Below are 16,499 nucleotides of genomic sequence, written 5' to 3' on the forward strand. Positions count from 1 at the left end.
CAAGCTGTGCAATCGCTGTGCATGTTAGCACCAGTTACGTGCCACTAAATATATGATTTACAGACAATTTCTTTTTACTTTCCGTTGGCTTTACAATTCGTGCATCGCACGTAAAATCCGAAACTGAAATCACCAAGGATTAATAACAAAGTGTGTGGCAATATCGGGTATGGGTGGTGGTAGAAGAGTCAAGGGAATGGATGTAACAGACACGGAGGGGACTCCCCCCCCCACCCCACAAACTATCAACATATATTTTTTAAAATGTTACCAAGGTAAAGGCCCACGGAGCTGTGTAGCTCTTTTTCAGAAGCGACCTGCCCACAAATGATAGCTCAACGAAGTGGCTTATCACGTGGAAATGTATAGCAGCAGCCTAATACCCCAAACGCGTGATGTTGATTCCAAATGTGTAGGGGGAAAAAATCCACCCCAACTAGAGGAGAGAGACATGCAAACTCCAAATATAGAGCAGGCGTCAGGGTTGTGATCGAACATCCTGTATACCAGGCGAGGCAATTAACATCTCGCCACCGCATCGCCCCCCTCCCCATCAGACGTAATCCGGCCCTGGCTGCGAGCCAACGCGAGGTTCAGCGAGGCAGGGTCGGTGGGGGCGTTCTGTGGTTGGGTCCCAGACCCCGCGTTGTCCAGCGCTACGGTCAATGCGAATGTGGGCGGCTCCACCACCCCCCTCCTCCCCCTGGTGCCTGCGCCCAACCTCTCCCCACCGCGGCGGTGACAGCGTTCGGAGAGTTTCCGTGCCGGGCCAGGGTATTTCAGGAGTGCTGGGCAGCGCAGAGAGGGGAGGGCTGCCTCTCTGTGTGGGCACAAGACTGGCAAGCTCCTCCGCATGCCACAGCGGCTCCCCTGATTTGGGACCAATTTTCTTGGCTCGCTGTTTTCTGCCGGGACTTGTAGCGGGGAGCACTCTGTCGGCTGCGATTGGCTCGCCTCTGTTTGAGAGTACGGTTTTTTTTAATCGCGTGTAGAATTTTTCTTCTTCTTTTACGTGGGTGGGGTGGGCAGAGGCCGGGAGAGAGAAGTAAATGGCATTACGTTTTTGCAGCTAATCTGTGGCTGAATGTAGACGAAACAGTAGATGTTTGCTTAATCAAGCCGGTATTCTGTGAACGCGTTCCCGTTTTTTTTTGTTATCGACTGCTGCGTACCGAGACGAGGCAAGCATTCCAGGGGGTTGACAATTATTCGCAGTGTGGTTGCACCTTGGTGCGAGGAAGACGTTCCGTTATTCTCCGTGGTGCCAGAGAGGGCCTCAAGAAAGCAAAGTCTGCGTCTGGGCATCGATTTATTTTTCTGCTTTTTCCTGTGCCACTCAGATCGTTCGAGGTTGCAGTCAGCACTCGCCTGTCTGGCATTGCGTAATGTGTGATAACACATCTGCGTTTTAGCGTTGCGGTTAGGACATTTCAGTGAACATTCTGTTCCACCGGCACTTAGAAAGGAAAATGCGTACCCAACATTCGTTTTTTTTTGGTGCCAAAGTTTAATTAAGATAGAGCTGTGCCCGAACAACGACTTATACGCAAACAAACGGTCAACCCTAATTACCTTGTTGGATGCTGGCGATAGGGAAATACAATGCAGACTTGTCAACGCTTTATGAAGGACCACGGTCAGAAAAATACTCCTGCTGTTGTAAATCTTCATCTTACATCGTTTGCATTCACGCGGAATTTAACCTTTTGAACAACTAGTGCGAAACGAGCTCTTCACGGTTTATTTTTTTCGTTTGATATTTGTGCAGTGCCACTGGCGAACAAAAGCCAACAATCTAAGAAGCAAGCACCTCTTCCAGAAGTGCTGCCATTAGCTTAGCGGACCTGAAGCAGCCAGATTTGTAGGACGAACGAAAAGAGAGAAACCGACGCAGACAGCGGAGCCACGGGAGCAGCGTTCGCTGCCCAACGCTGCTCATCCAGAGGGCCTCCTCCTCGTCCGCCGGGACGACGCGTCGAGGACACATGGCCGTGCCGGACGGGCCGCGGCTGTCCAGCTGCTGCCTGCTGCTGCTGCTGGGGATGAGCGCGTGCCGAGCGCGGGCCCAGGTCGGCGTGGGGGCCTCCTCGGCACGCGCCGGCGGCGGCGGCCGCTCCATCGGCTCGGCCTCTTCCCCGTCGGGAGGCGTGGACGCCTCGGGCCGGCGCTACCACCGGCTGCAGCACGGCGCCTGCACCTACACCTTCCTGCTGCCCGAGCTCGTGGGGGCGGCGGACGGCTCCGGCTCCGGCTGCAGGGCGGCCCCGGCGGCTGGGGGCGGCCCCCCCTTCCCGTCGCCGTCGCTCAGCGGCAACGCCCTGCAGCGCGACGCGCCCCCGCCCCCCGCCGCCGCCGAGCCCGACTGGGCGCTGCAGCGCCTGCAGCAGCTGGAGGTGGCGATGGAGAACAACACGCACTGGCTGCGCAAGGTAGGCGGCTCATACGGGGCTCGCGCTCGCCACCCCCCCCCCCCAACTGCTGGCGCGCGCGCGCGCTCGACCTGCTGTTGGGCTGCAGCCCGCACTGAACTGAGAGCCTCCCATCTGTTGTAGACGCTCGCCCACACTCCCCCCCTACCTGCGGAGTTAGCTGACTGGGCAACGATCACGATCACACGTCATAACGCTCTCCGGTGAGTTGTCGGATTGAGTCACGTGTTGTTCTGCCCGATTAGTCCGACGTTTCGCCCCAGGTGCTCGGAGATTAACATTCAGCTCCGGACCGTGTAGAGTGAAACCTCGGGCAGGTAGCAGAGCTACGCACGCACGACTACGCAGTGGCATTTCTCCATATGCGTTTCGTTAATTCATTTCATAGACATGATTACACATTGAGCTTCGGGGAAATTCCAATTCAACTGGGAGCAGCGCGCCTCTAGCCCATACTGCGACCACTGGTCATCTCTGCTGGCCAGCCGAGGTCTTTCCAGGAGCAGCGATGCAGAGTGTGAGAGCCTTGCAGCCCTCTGTAGGGAACAGGGGTGAACCCTGTCACTTAATTTGTGGAGTCTCTTGGACTCGGCAAAATCGGTCTTCGTGATGAGCACAAGGCCCCCGTGGAACGCCGTCGCCGTTGAAAGTCGACTCAAGCAATAATGTCAGCCGGCGTCAATTAGACACACGCGCGCACACACACGTAGGAGGAATATTCTTGGTTTTTTCGGTAAAGTCACGTAGATAAGAAATTAAAATTAAAATTAAAAAAAGTAAAATAAAAATAAAATAAAAATCACGACGTTTTTCGGAGGCAGCACAAGCCTCCGTCTTCAGGTGGAACCGTCACAGCACGATAGCTGTATCATTTACTTGATACAGCGAGCGTGCTGTGACGGTTCCACCTGAAGACGGAGGCTTGTGTTGCCTCCGAAAAACGTCGTGATTTTTATTTTATTTTTATTTTACTTTTTTTTATTTTAATTTCGTATCTACGTGACTTTACCGAAAAAACCCAAGAATATGAATCCTTGCAGTCAAAAAAGCTTCAAATCTACATAGAAAAAAATCTAAATCCACAACCGCTGGCTGAGGCTGGCCCGTGCCGGCCTCATCCCGCATTAACCTCTGGCTGCACATGCACGCGGCACGCGCCCCTGGCACGGGAGCAGCCAACCCTCCCCCGCCACCTACCCCAGGCACCTAACAGCTGCAGCAGCTAACGATGTGTGTAATTGGTGAGCCCGCGGGACGAGGGCCCACCACCGCCACGGACGTGCGGCTCGCGGCGCTGAAATGCCACTCTCTCCAAGTCGCCCGGCTCCCTGTCCGTGGGAGGTTGCCCCCCCCACCACCCCCATCACCCCCCACCACCCCCACCACCCCCACCATCACCCCCCACCACCCCCCTTGCTTTCTTCCTTATTTTCTTTCCTGTCCGACGGCGATCCGTCTCGCGCGACGCAGCTTTCTGCACCACCACCAACAACAACAACCGCCATTCGCCACTAAGTGGCGGTGACGTCACCACGACACTTGTGCCAGGCCATGTGCACCTTGAGGCCACGTGAAGTGTCGAACGCCCGCTGGCAGGAGGTCACGGGGCAGACCCAGGTGCCACGGGTCGACTGACCGAGATGACCGAGATGACTGGCTGATGCACCACCTGTGCCCCCTACAGTACCAACTTGCTGTGCTTTATCCACCCGGCGCTCCGCTCGTTGTTGTCAGCGTCGCTCCTCCGCCCTCCGTTGTTGTTGGAGTGATCACCATCATCAAGGTGATCGGCCAAAAACCGCCAAATGGCTGAAAGCGACAATTCGGGCATTTCGCGAACGGTCATTAAGTCGCCGATAGAATTAAGTGCGACGTTAATAACGCCTGCGATGTTTCACTTCCCCTCTTGTTTAGTTTAGGCTGCATTTTTTGTTTTTGGCAGCGGATTTTTGTTTTTTGCGCGTGCATAATTTCACAGAAATGGTGGTTCTTCAAAAAGACCCCCCACCCCCCACCGGCAGAAAATGTCGACGTTGCTTTAACTGTTTGCAACGTAATTGACGGAGCTCCGCCGACCAAAGGGATATCGGTCACGAGCGGGTTCACAGCGACACCGTCCCCCTGCCTCTTCCAAATTAACACTTCATCGGGATCGAGGCAAACAGCTGCGCGTCTGTTGCCTCTGAACGCACAGACGGAAGGGGGTTGGAAGAGTACACGCGCCGTAAACATCTGCCAAGCAATTTTCTTTGAACTTCTGATTTGCTTTTCATGGCAACCCTGCATATTTTTGAATGCATAAACATATTATGCGATGATTTTAAGGAATGTGTGCTCTTCAGTGAGGCTGACCAAATGGTTTCAAGGCGCCGAGGCTATGTTATAGAACTGCACCACCCACTCATCTTGATCATCATCATCATCATCACAATCAATGTGAGCCTTAATCTATCCGCTGCTAGATGAAGGCCTCCCCCACCCAACCCGAAGCTGTCGCCATCTCTCGTGGTGTCGCGACGCGATAATCCGACGAGCTGCTGCGCGCGATCTCATTTCACAGCTCCATCTCCTTGGCGCACGTGCTCAGTCACGTGTCTATGCCCTCCATTGGTTGTCACTCCGTCTCGACCACCACCACCACCACAATTAACCACTCAAACAAGCGGCCACACTTAAAAGATAGTAATACACCACAAGCCTAACTACTCGGATCCTGTGCATTTGCGTGCATTTAAAAGTTGTATATTTTCCGTGTGTGCGTGCGAGTGTGTTGCCTTTGAGAGATCAATTATACTTGGCACTCGGAAAAAGCAGCCCAGGAAGTTAAAACGAATTATGTTGCTGCTGCTGCTGCGTTGGCAGTGGTGCACAAGGCACGCTTAACAAAACAAAACACGAACACATTCATCAATAACACCGCGTGGTCGTGCAAGGGAAATATATATAATAGGTGACGTTTCGGGAAAAGCATTGCAGTGTTCATCTTCTTGGTTCTTTCGGTAAAGTCACGTCCTCAGACCTGGTCTTCACCTGAGGACGGCTGCTTGCGTTGTGGCCGAAACGTCATGATAATTATTTTATTATGTTTTATTTTTATTATTTTATTACTTCCCTTCTACGTGACTTTACCGAAAGAACCAAGAAGATGAATCCCTGCAGTCACGAAAGCTTTAAATCGAAACATTGCAGTGTTGTTGCAGACAGTTAAACGTCCGGGGAGGTGCAAAATTGTCCTTCCTTTCAACGATGTTCACTAATCACCGATATACCGTATTGAATTATATTCTGTGTAGGTGCTGTTTAGGAGAATTACAAGTAAAAGATGCACTTCATAATACGGCTGAGAAAATCTCACCCGAGTCTTAAGAGACATTTTTTCAGGAGGCCTCTGCCGCGTGGGCTGCGTTTGGCAAGCAGGAAGCCACTGGAGTGTCTGGAGATGCCCCACGGCACGTGGAGGGACAACACTCACATACCCATCACGGAACGATTTCAGAATCCATCGTCTGTGACTGTCATGTCGATGTCACTCTGCAGCGCATCATTGCTGGGAGTTTCACAAACATGTGCCATCCAGCAACCACGAGATGGATTGATTGTTGCATTCTGAGACTGATGACAGATGGCGATCACGTGGATAGGGCTTCATCTAGCAGCGGATAAGCCATACAATATTTGTTCTTCACTGAATATTCATTACCCTCTAGGAACCAACATTCAGGAACATTACCTTGCCCCTTTAAATATCTGTACCCTCCTTAAGATTTTGTCTCAAATAATGTCTTCGTGTGCGTGTAAGTCTATAGCCGTGAATTTTCGACGCAACAAAAACGTTAAGTTTAAGACCCACTCTCCAAACTTCATGGTAAAGCTGTTGCTCAATTTTAAGTGCAGCAATTCGCTTGCCACTCACTCTCTGTGCTCGGTCTCAACTTTGTCTCCACCAGTGTAGCACGTGGCCCTTGCATTGATCCCCTCTCCTCAAGCGGCACAAATAAGTAGAGCGGAACAAATGCACCACCGGTGGGAATACATTTTCAGGGCAACCGATACATATATTTTATTAATTCTAACACTACTTCGCTTACTGTCATTTTCGGAGGAACGCATCGCAAGTCACGGCGAGGATATCGTGACCCAATGGAAGCGCGAAAGTCGATACTCGTTCACAGTTTACTCGAGTCGTGACATACGCGTCACCAAGTCAGGCGTGCTGCACTGTAATGGGGTTTACGTAAGCGTATCGCTCGAGGTCCGGCGTAATTTATTAATCGTGGTCACTTTTCTAAAAGCAAAACCCCCCGTTGACCGTGGAATGTGGAAGGCGCACGCAGCCATCCACTAAACGGATTTTTCCGATTCCCTAATTTTTATTCAAATTAAGTGCCGCTACGTGGCAACTTCCTTCTGCGACGGGACATGATGAACAGTTGTCAGTGTCAATCTAGATGTCAGTGTGTGTGTGTTGAACTCCGTTCGCCACCGTACGTAGCCAACCGTGATAATCGGAGGTCCTGGAGAGATCTCGGCAGTCCAGCAGAGATGGCTATCGATCAAAGTGTGGACTAGAGGTGCCACTGCGTCCCATTAATTACATTTCCCCGAAGGACAATGTAAATGTTTAATTTACATAAAGTGGCGTCTCTGTTATCGCACTCACGATCGACACGAAATGTTACACGGCCTCTTCGTCTCTTTTTTTGTAGAATGAAGTCGAAAGCACAAATCACAGCACACTGCTCCAGTAGTGGTCGTTGCAGCGTAACGACCCCACCTCGTAAAATGTAAAGTTACTCAACTTACTCAAACAAAACGGTTGTGCCGTACGTCTTTCCGATGCGTTTTCGGGTTTGCGTCCGCACGATGTGGTCCGACGTTTCGTTCCTCGTGCCGAGAGCATGCTCGGCAAAGGGGAACAGTTGCTGCGGAAGCTCCCCGCGAGAGGGAACGGCACCATCGGAACGTCATGCCTGGCGACATGCCGCACAAACCGAACGGACATGAAAGAGTTATTGAAATAAAAAAGGGCGATTTCGCTTGGAGATGGTTTGAGTTATTTCTCCTGTTTCATTACAAACAAACGACCACTTTGTAGCTCCTTGATTTTGTCTCTTGGCTTCCGTGAAATGTCACGATAGTTATGTTCGTAAAAAAAAAACTTTATTTTCTCCGCAAACGCACAAAATGTTTTATTTCAACCCAACATTTAGTGCGTAAAAAACATAGAAAAAAATCTGCTCAATCGCGGCGCTTTTTTGGAAGCACTTTATATAAATACCGCAGCGTGAGCCGCAAAAATCACAAACACGTGGAACGAGACGAGAATGTATAAAAACGCGAATTCTAAAAATAAGTGGGGTCTTTTCGCTTTCTTAGTGCAGGAAATTACATCCAAATGCGACTCGGCCAACCGAAGGGACACCTACGGACACATCTGACGATGACGACGGAGTTACTCTGAAATGCCGACACACGAGACGTCTCCGGTAGTTTTTTGAACGATGAGCAAACCCAGACGTCAAGGCGTTCGTCTTTTGAGCCAAGAAGACCGGTCCGAGTGCGGGGGTCGGCATCACGTCGATGATGTGCTTCTTCCACCCACTACCCTTACATAGAGACCAATACACAATAGGCACCGTGTAGCCTTAACAGACTCCTGGGGCAAGTGCTGATGGCGAGCACATATGAAGCGGGTGGGTAAGCTAGCATCACGCCCGGCCGCCTTTGTCTCCTTATTGTCCAATGTTTACACATCGCTCCATTTGAGGCTGAGTCGACCTAGAGGATTTGCAAGTGTCGTGAGCTAATCGTTACGCACCGTGGCAGCATCCGTTCATCATTAACGCTTGTCTTACATAACTCGTCGTACTACTCAAATTGTAAATGTTGTGGATTTACTCTCCAACACACCGCTGGGCTGAAGTAGTAGACGAACTGGCGCGATGTTTACATGACAAACCTTACTGGGTGTGTCGGGTGCTGGAAGTTTACGACACATTTATACTTACGCGATCTAACCCAAGAAAAACCTTTATCATGAATAACGCACTAAATTGAACGCAAGCGGCAAGACTGACGAAGTTTGTTGGGTACCGGTCATCGCAGCAGGAGGAAGTCCATCGAGCCGGTCAGATTGACCGACTAATCTTTCGGGAGATTTTAACTTACAAGGCGGAGCTGTGGACCGCCACAGATCGAGTCCGGGATAGATGGAGGGGTCACCGCGTGCACGAGTCATTTCGTAGCCAATGAGCCGTCGCGGATTTTGAAGCATGCGATCTAGCATGGGGTTAAGCATCATCGTCATCATCATCGTCATCACGATCCATGGGGCAGATAGCCCCCTCTTACTCTAGGTGTCCACCGCGCATTTCGTCATTTTTTTCCACTTTCCTCTCCGCCTTGTAAGTGTCAATATGCTCAGGCACTGCCGGGGTTGAGCGTGGAATGGAAATCGCTCTTCGTTTCTATCGATCCCCGTTCCGTAACTCCACGCACGGGGTGAGCGAACACCGACCACACCTGCACCACGTCATCGTGATCGACCCCCGCCTCGACGTGATTTCCACGGCCCTCGTTCGATACCGCTTTTACAGCGCCTCTTGCAGAAACAACTGAGAAATTAGGGCTTGTCGTAGCGAGCCGCTGTCTGCGCAGACTCAACGGCTGACGCAAGACCGAGATGACCCCCGAGTGTGGGGGTGGGGGGGAGGAGGCCACACTCGAGCCCCCCCCCCCTTCACCCAAAGTGCGAGAATATGAGGCCATCTGGCCAGATTCATTCCGCCGTAGCCCGCGAGTGGCGGCGACAGACAGCACGCACCGCTTGACCGCCACGGGCTTTGTCAGCGAGGCTGTCCCCGGCGTATAGGTTATTCACTAACGCGCCCTCCACGGACTTTAGAAGGCAACGGGGTTATGAACACGCAGAAGGGGGGGGGGGTGGGGAACTCACTCCCGTCTCTTCCCCGTGGCTCTCTGAGCTTTGCAAGTGCCCCATGTGCTTGCTTAGTAAGCAGTCTTGACTATGTTTGTATAATAATAATAATAATACCACACGCGCGTGCGTGTGCGCACGTGTGTGTTAGAGTCCCACTCATGGCCAACAATAGTGATGATTAATTCTATCTGAACCGGTTCTGGGCCTCCTCTAGGTCGGCTCAGCCTTAAATTCGTACCTGGTCCGGTGTGTAAAATGTTGCCACGGGCAAGACAAAGGCGGCCGGGCGTGGTGCTGACCGCCCACCCCCTCGTGTGCCGTGCCAACCATCATAGGCGCTCATTTACAGCACTTGCCCCAAGAGTCTGTGTAGCCTATCCGGGAGATCTTTGTCTTTGTGTACTTGCTTACAAGCTATTGCCCCAACAGCTTGCGAAGGCTATACTGTCCAGGGGAATCTCTGTCATTTGTGTATGTGTGGGTATGAGTTTCACGTGTGTGTGTGTGTGGGTATGAGTTTCACGTGTGTGTATGCGTGGGTATGAGTTTCACGTGTGCGTATGTGTGGGTATGAGTTTCACGTGTGTGTATGTGTGTGCGCATACACACACACATGTGCATGTGTGTGTACGCGCTTTATGGGGTTTGCAGTTGCAAAATATGCCTTGTGTGTGTGTGTGACACAGTGGGGAGCACAGGTGGTGGATATGTCAGTCATCTCAGTTAACCCTAACACCTGGATCTGACCCCTGACCTCCTGCCACCAGCGAGCCTTCGACAATTGACGTGGCCACAAAGTGCACCTAGCCTGGCACTAGCGCTGTGGTGACGTCACTTCGTGGCGAGTGGCGGTTGTTGTATGTGTGTAAATGTGTATATACAACAACAACAAAGCCACGACTTGTCTACGTGTGGACGTATACATACACAAGGGCACGTGTGTGTGCACATGCATATTACCCAGTTTGTGTGGAATGTTGGGCCAGAATTGGGCCAACTTTGCTCCAACATTTCCAACCACGTAACCAACATCGGTCCAACGTTGCATGCAGAGTTGGTATGTGCAGTGCACGTGTGTTTGTGTGTGTTCACTTGTGTGTGTGTATATATGTGCATGCGTGTGTAAGCTCGATAGGGTTGTCAGTTGATGAAAGCTGCCTTGTTTTTTTTGTGAGAAAGCGCATATGGTCGAGCGGAAGTGTTATAGCACCATACAAATACAAAGACCCCCCGTATAGCCTTTACAGACATTTGGGGAAAGTGCTGTTAGTGAGTAGCACCTATGCGGGCTAATGCGGCACACGAGGGGGTGGGTGGCCAGCACCACGCCCGGCCGCCTTTGTCTCCCAAGTGGCGATGTTTACACACCACACCAGGTACTCATTTGAGGCTGAATCGACCTTAGGGGAGGCGCTTGACCGTTGCAAATAATCATCGCTGGTGTTGGCCCGTGAGCGGGAATCGAACTCGGAGCCAGCAGGTTCGTGGTGCGGCGTTGCGCTAACCGCTGCGCCACCGCTCCTCAGCGTGCCATACGCTCGCAAACTAACACGCGCTCATTAATCAGCGACAGCGGTCAAAGTGAGCAAGTGCTTGCGTGGGCCCTTGCCTTCTGAAGCTCAAAGTTGCCTTCTGAAGCTCAAAGCAAAGAAGTGACAGAATTCTGTTCCAAACGATCGCAAAAAAATGTAAAGCGCAAAAATAAACATGGACGCGAAGTTTAGAAAGTGGGGCTTTTAACGTCATCGTCGCTGTCCATTTCATTCGATGATGATGGTAGTGATGGCTGAGCAGCCCCATCCTTGAACGGTCAGATCCTCACACACAAACCTGTTACTCGGTGCTTCTCCATAGGGGACTTCTCACTCATTCACACACCCAGTCAGTCAACCACCCACTCACTCAACCAACCACTCATTCACTCAACCAACCACCCAGTCAATCAACCACCCACTCAATCAACTACTCACCCACGTAACCACTCACTCACCCACCCAGTCAATCAACCACCCACTCACTCACTGAACCAACCCCCCACCAAACCACTCAAACAACCACACACTCACTCACTCAACCACACACTCGCCCAACTACCCACCAACTCAACCAACCACTCACTCATTCACTCAACCACCCACTCGCCCAACCACCCACCAACTCAACCAACCACCCACTCATTCACTCAACCACACACTCGCCCAACCACCCACCAACTCAACCAACCACCCACTCATTCACTCAACCACCCACTCGCCCAACCACCCACCAACTCAACCAACCACCCACTCATTCACTCAACCACACACTCAACCAACCACCCACTCATTCACTCAACCACACACTCAACCAACCACTCACTCATTCACTCAACCACTTACTCACTTAACCACCCAGTGGCGTGATCCAGCAGTGGAAGGGATGCACCTTTGCCTCTTCACCTTTCACTTTATGGGGGGGGGGGGGCTCCAGTTACGGAATAATGCGTCACGATGTGGCTTTTATCCCAGTGGTATCGTGCGGGTGAGGAGGATATTCGTTAGCACGCCACTCCCTCTGTCCTTCACGTCCATCACGATGGGCCATGGTCTACCTGATGCTGGATGAAGACCTCCTCGATGCCTCAATGCCCCATGGTCCTGTGATGTCAACGTCCATCTTCACTCCAGCACAGGGACGAATCTTCACTGCTCCATCTCCGCGCTGGTTGCCCTCTCGCCTAAAGTCTCCCCGTTTTTTCGTACCATTCCATCACCGGACTTTCATCCAGCAGTGGATTGATCATGACCGATGATGTTCAGAAAATCAAAGGGTTACACCTCACGAAGAGTGATTATCCCCCTGCACCGGTGGGGGCCTTCCCGAACTTTCGGAAGGGGCCTCCACACCATTTGAAACCATTGGGGCTTTGACAGCAGCAAGATGACGACGATGATGGGGGCCGTTTTCACCATTTGTGTTTTGTCGTGGGGGGCACGTCAGCCCCCCCCCCCCCCACTGACGACCACCAGGGGCCGTCAAGAAGCCCACGGAGCCTTAGCAATGAAGAACACCGCCCGATTCGCTACCTTCCCCAGCCCCCACTGGCTGTATTAGCGACGGCGGTGCCGACGAGGGCCACCAGTTGAGTCAAGCGATGCGAGGCGAGGCGGGGGAAGTCACGTGCAGAGGTCCCTCGCTCAACGTTCCAGGGGTGACCTCAGACCCAGGAGGCAGTGTGACATCATCGCGCGCGTGCTAATTCGATGAAATCGCTCGTTGCATGCCGACGAGACGCAACAACGCACGCGACCTTTCTAGGCTGAAGCAGGGGCGGGAATGAAACTCGCATAAAATGCGAGAATAGAAATTGCAACAACAACACAAAATGCTCCGCTGTTGTGAAACTCGGAGGTTTCGTGAAATGAACGTCATTCATAATATAGATTTTTGGGTCAGATCGCGTTATTTATAAATGTGTCGTAACCCTCCACCACCCGACACGGCCAAACAGTAAAAAATGTGTCACGTTTTCAAAGGACAGAATAATTCACTTCTTTAGCCCACCGGTGTGCTGAAGAGAGGATGAACAGCATTTTAAAATTTGAGTACGACGTTTCGCTGATAATTACAATCAGCTTCATCGGGCAAGAATGGTGAAGTTCTCCTGTTGCTTCCGTTCTTAAATAAAGCAGCCTCAGGGTGACGTCATCATTTAAATCAATTAAATCTGGTGCAGTGATTCGAGGCAAGGAGAGGGGGGGTATTGTAATTATATTGGTCGCGAAAGCCTACGTGTTAAATGAACGTGACTCCGACTGCTCGGCGTTTTGAATCAGAAATCACGTATTTATCTTAGGGGAATCCGATGAGCTGTGAAGGTCTCCGCGTTGTGCCAGCTCACACTTTGCTGGGTTACACAGCACAACGGCGAAACCGCGAAGAGAAAAAAAACCCTCCGTAGTTTTGGTCGCAGACTCTCTCACTTCTCGCACTATATCTTATTCAGTATCTTACTCAGGATCTTATTCAGGATCTTGTTCTGTCTGGCGGGGGGCGGGGGAGGGAGTGGCCTGCACCAGCCTCCGTTCGCTTTGATGCATTCCCATCAGCGGGCGAGTCACGGCCGTGAGTCGACTTTGGCAGCTACGGACCCCCACAGGACCTGAGGATAACGGGCGCACTGAGTGACTGACACAATGCCCCCCGACTCGCCACAGAGCCTGTCCCACCGAGGATAACGGAAGCACTGAGAGACTGGCACAATGCCCTCTTCCCATCGCCAAAGAGCCCAGGCCATTTCAATGAACAGGCGCTTAATCTGCGCAAGTTTTTCGCGGATGTGCTTTGCTGGCTCTCCGATGCCTTGTCTGGCCTGTGCCGCGTCTTGTTCAGCACAAAGTCCGACGTTTTGCCGCACGCGCTGGCAGCTTGTGCACTGCTTGATTCCTCCACGCGCGTTGAGGACTCGGGCAGTCGGATTGGCTACTTCGTCTCATCCACGCTGTGTTCAACCACCACCACCACCACCACACTGCAGGTCACAACAGCACACTCACTCACCCACTCGCTCACTCACCCACTCACTCACCCACTCACCACACTGCAGGTCACAACAGCACACTCACTCACCCACTCGCTCACTCACCCACTTGCTCACTCACCCACTCACCACACTGCAGGTCACAACAGCACACTCACTCACCCACTCGCTCACTCACCCACTTGCTCACTCACCCACTCACCACACTGCAGGTCACAACAGCACACTCACTCACCCACTCGCTCACTCACCCACTCACTCACCCACTCACCACACTGCAGGTCACAACAGCACACTCACTCACCCACTCGCTCACTCACCCACTCACTCACCCACTCACCACACTGCAGGTCACAACAGCACACTCACTCACCCACTCGCTCACTCACCCACTCACTCACCCACTCACCACACTGCAGGTCACAACAGCACACTCACTCACCCACTCGCTCACTCACCCACTCACTCACCCACTCACCACACTGCAGGTCACAACAGCACACTCACTCACCCACTCACTCACCCACTTGCTCACTCACCCACTCACCACACTGCAGGTCACAACAGCACACTCACTCACCCACTCGCTCACCCACTTGCTCACTCACCCACTCACCACACTGCAGGTCACAATAAGCACACTCATTCACCCGCTCACTCACCCACTTGCTCACTCACTCACCCACTCACCTACCTACTCACTCACTCACTCATCCACTCACCCACTCACCACACTGCAGGTCACAAGCACACTCACTCACCCACTCACTCACCCACTTGCTCACTCACCCACTCACCTACCTACTCACTCACTCATCCACTCACCCACTCACCACACTGCAGGTCACAAGCACACTCACTCACCCACTCACTCACCCACTTGCTCACTCACCCACTCACCTACCTACTCACTCACTCACTCATCCACTCACCCACTCACCACACTGCAGGTCACATTGCTTCTCTTTCTGCTTCCTCTCTCGCACGGCTCCGCTTTGGAATTCCCCTCCCATCGTCTCTTTCCCCAAGTTCTCACAACCTCGCTCAAATCAAGAACACGTATTAGCTCTTATCTGTCACAACTTCAACGGTGCTGCTTGTTGCTGACCGCTTGGCTTTTTTGGGCCTTTGGCACTGTGTGCTTAGGAATCGTGGTGGTTTAATAAACGAAGTTTAATCTGCTGAAAGATTCCTGGGGAAGTGAAAGCAGCTCCCAGGACGTGAAGCGATGAACGTCAGAAGATGATTGCTGGACAACACGAGGTGCAGCCCGAGATCACATCGGAGGCCACACTCATCCGTGGTCCAAAGTGATGCATAATAAAAGTTATTTTGGGTTAAATGTGTCGTTAACCCACCACCACCCGACACGGCCAATCGGTACGGTCTGTCACCTAAACAAAACGTGCCAATCAGTTACTACTTCAGCACCCCGGTGTGTTGAAGAGTAAACCAAACAACATTTTACAATAAAAATGTCGTGGGTATATTTAAGCGCTCTAACCCAAAATAACTTTTATTATGAATAACATTGCGTGCTCAAAGAGGGTCTAAAAGTGAGTTTATTTACCCATCGCGGTTCATTGCTGCGGAGCAGAACGCGATAACTTCACCCAACATCCTCGAATTGGATAGCGCTGTCATCCCACGGCGTGCTGACAACGGCGTTCGGCAAGGGAATTGGGGGCGAGTTGACGGGGCCACAAAAGGCGTTGACTGCACGCGCTCTCTGGCAGCGCGAATTGTCTTCGCGATACACAGGGCGCGGGGCCATGGGGTGGTGCGGTGGGGGGGGGGACTTTCTGAGACATCGCTAAAACATATCGAGTGTTAGATGTGGAAAGCGAACGAAGACGAAGAACAAGAAGAGGAAGAAGCGTACATCGGAAAAATAAAAGCCGGCGTATTGTACCGTTGCCAAAGAGGCATGTAACCGTGTCGTTTAAAATCTCTGGGCACGGTAAAACAACCCCCCCCCCCGACTCTCGCAAGAATGGGCCAGATGATGTAGATCGCGGCGGAGCAGTCGACAGGCCCCAGAGTGGGGCTCAGACCGTCGTCGGGTTAAGATGTTTTTGGTTTTTAATGCACGGAGCGGCGTTCCCCCCTCCCCCCACCACCCGCGCGGCTTTGTAAAGAAAAAAAACCCTCGGTGTAAGAATGAGCGCCTCAATGATCACGAGGGGGGTAGGAGGAGGTGGAGGAGGAGGAGGGGGCGCGCGTCATGAGGTTTGTGCTTTTTTTGTGTCAGAGCCGTGACTTTGAGCACGTAGCGGTCGGGTTCAACCGCGAACACCGCGGACCGATCCGACGAACGGAGTCCCCGTCGACGCGAGCCGCGAGCCGCGGGGCTTTGTAGCCGCAGCGCTCGGAAGTGGTCAGCAAACGCGCGGCCACGAGAGGGCGAGGGAGATTGACACGGCAGCGACAGGAAGGCTTTCCCGACGTTCAGATCAACGTTTTACTGTCGCTGTCAAAACAAGACGACAATCAATTCCTGTTGGTTGCAGCGCCAGGCTCAAGCAGATCGAGCAAAACGCTTTGGTGCCCCGATGGAGCACAGCTCCCAGTGGCTTCCTGATATCGGAAGGAGGAACGTTCCAGACGGCCG

General features: G+C 52.3%; 1 protein-coding gene across 1 annotated transcript in view; it reads left to right on the forward strand.

The window, feature by feature from the left end:
• The first annotated feature begins 744 nt into the window (after nt 1-744).
• The window catches only part of LOC144732426 (angiopoietin-2-like), a 43,743-nt gene continuing 27,988 nt past the window's right edge, over nt 745-16,499 (forward strand). The window contains exon 1 of the mRNA XM_078613915.1: nt 745-2,429. Coding sequence (XP_078470041.1) covers nt 1,986-2,429 — 444 coding nt within the window. The 5' untranslated portion in view covers nt 745-1,985. The remainder of the gene's footprint in view (nt 2,430-16,499) is intronic.

Source organism: Lampetra planeri, chromosome 2 (genome assembly GCF_965212315.1).
Source record: "Lampetra planeri chromosome 2, kcLamPlan1.2.h2, whole genome shotgun sequence".
Lineage (NCBI taxonomy): Eukaryota > Metazoa > Chordata > Hyperoartia > Petromyzontiformes > Petromyzontidae > Lampetra > Lampetra planeri.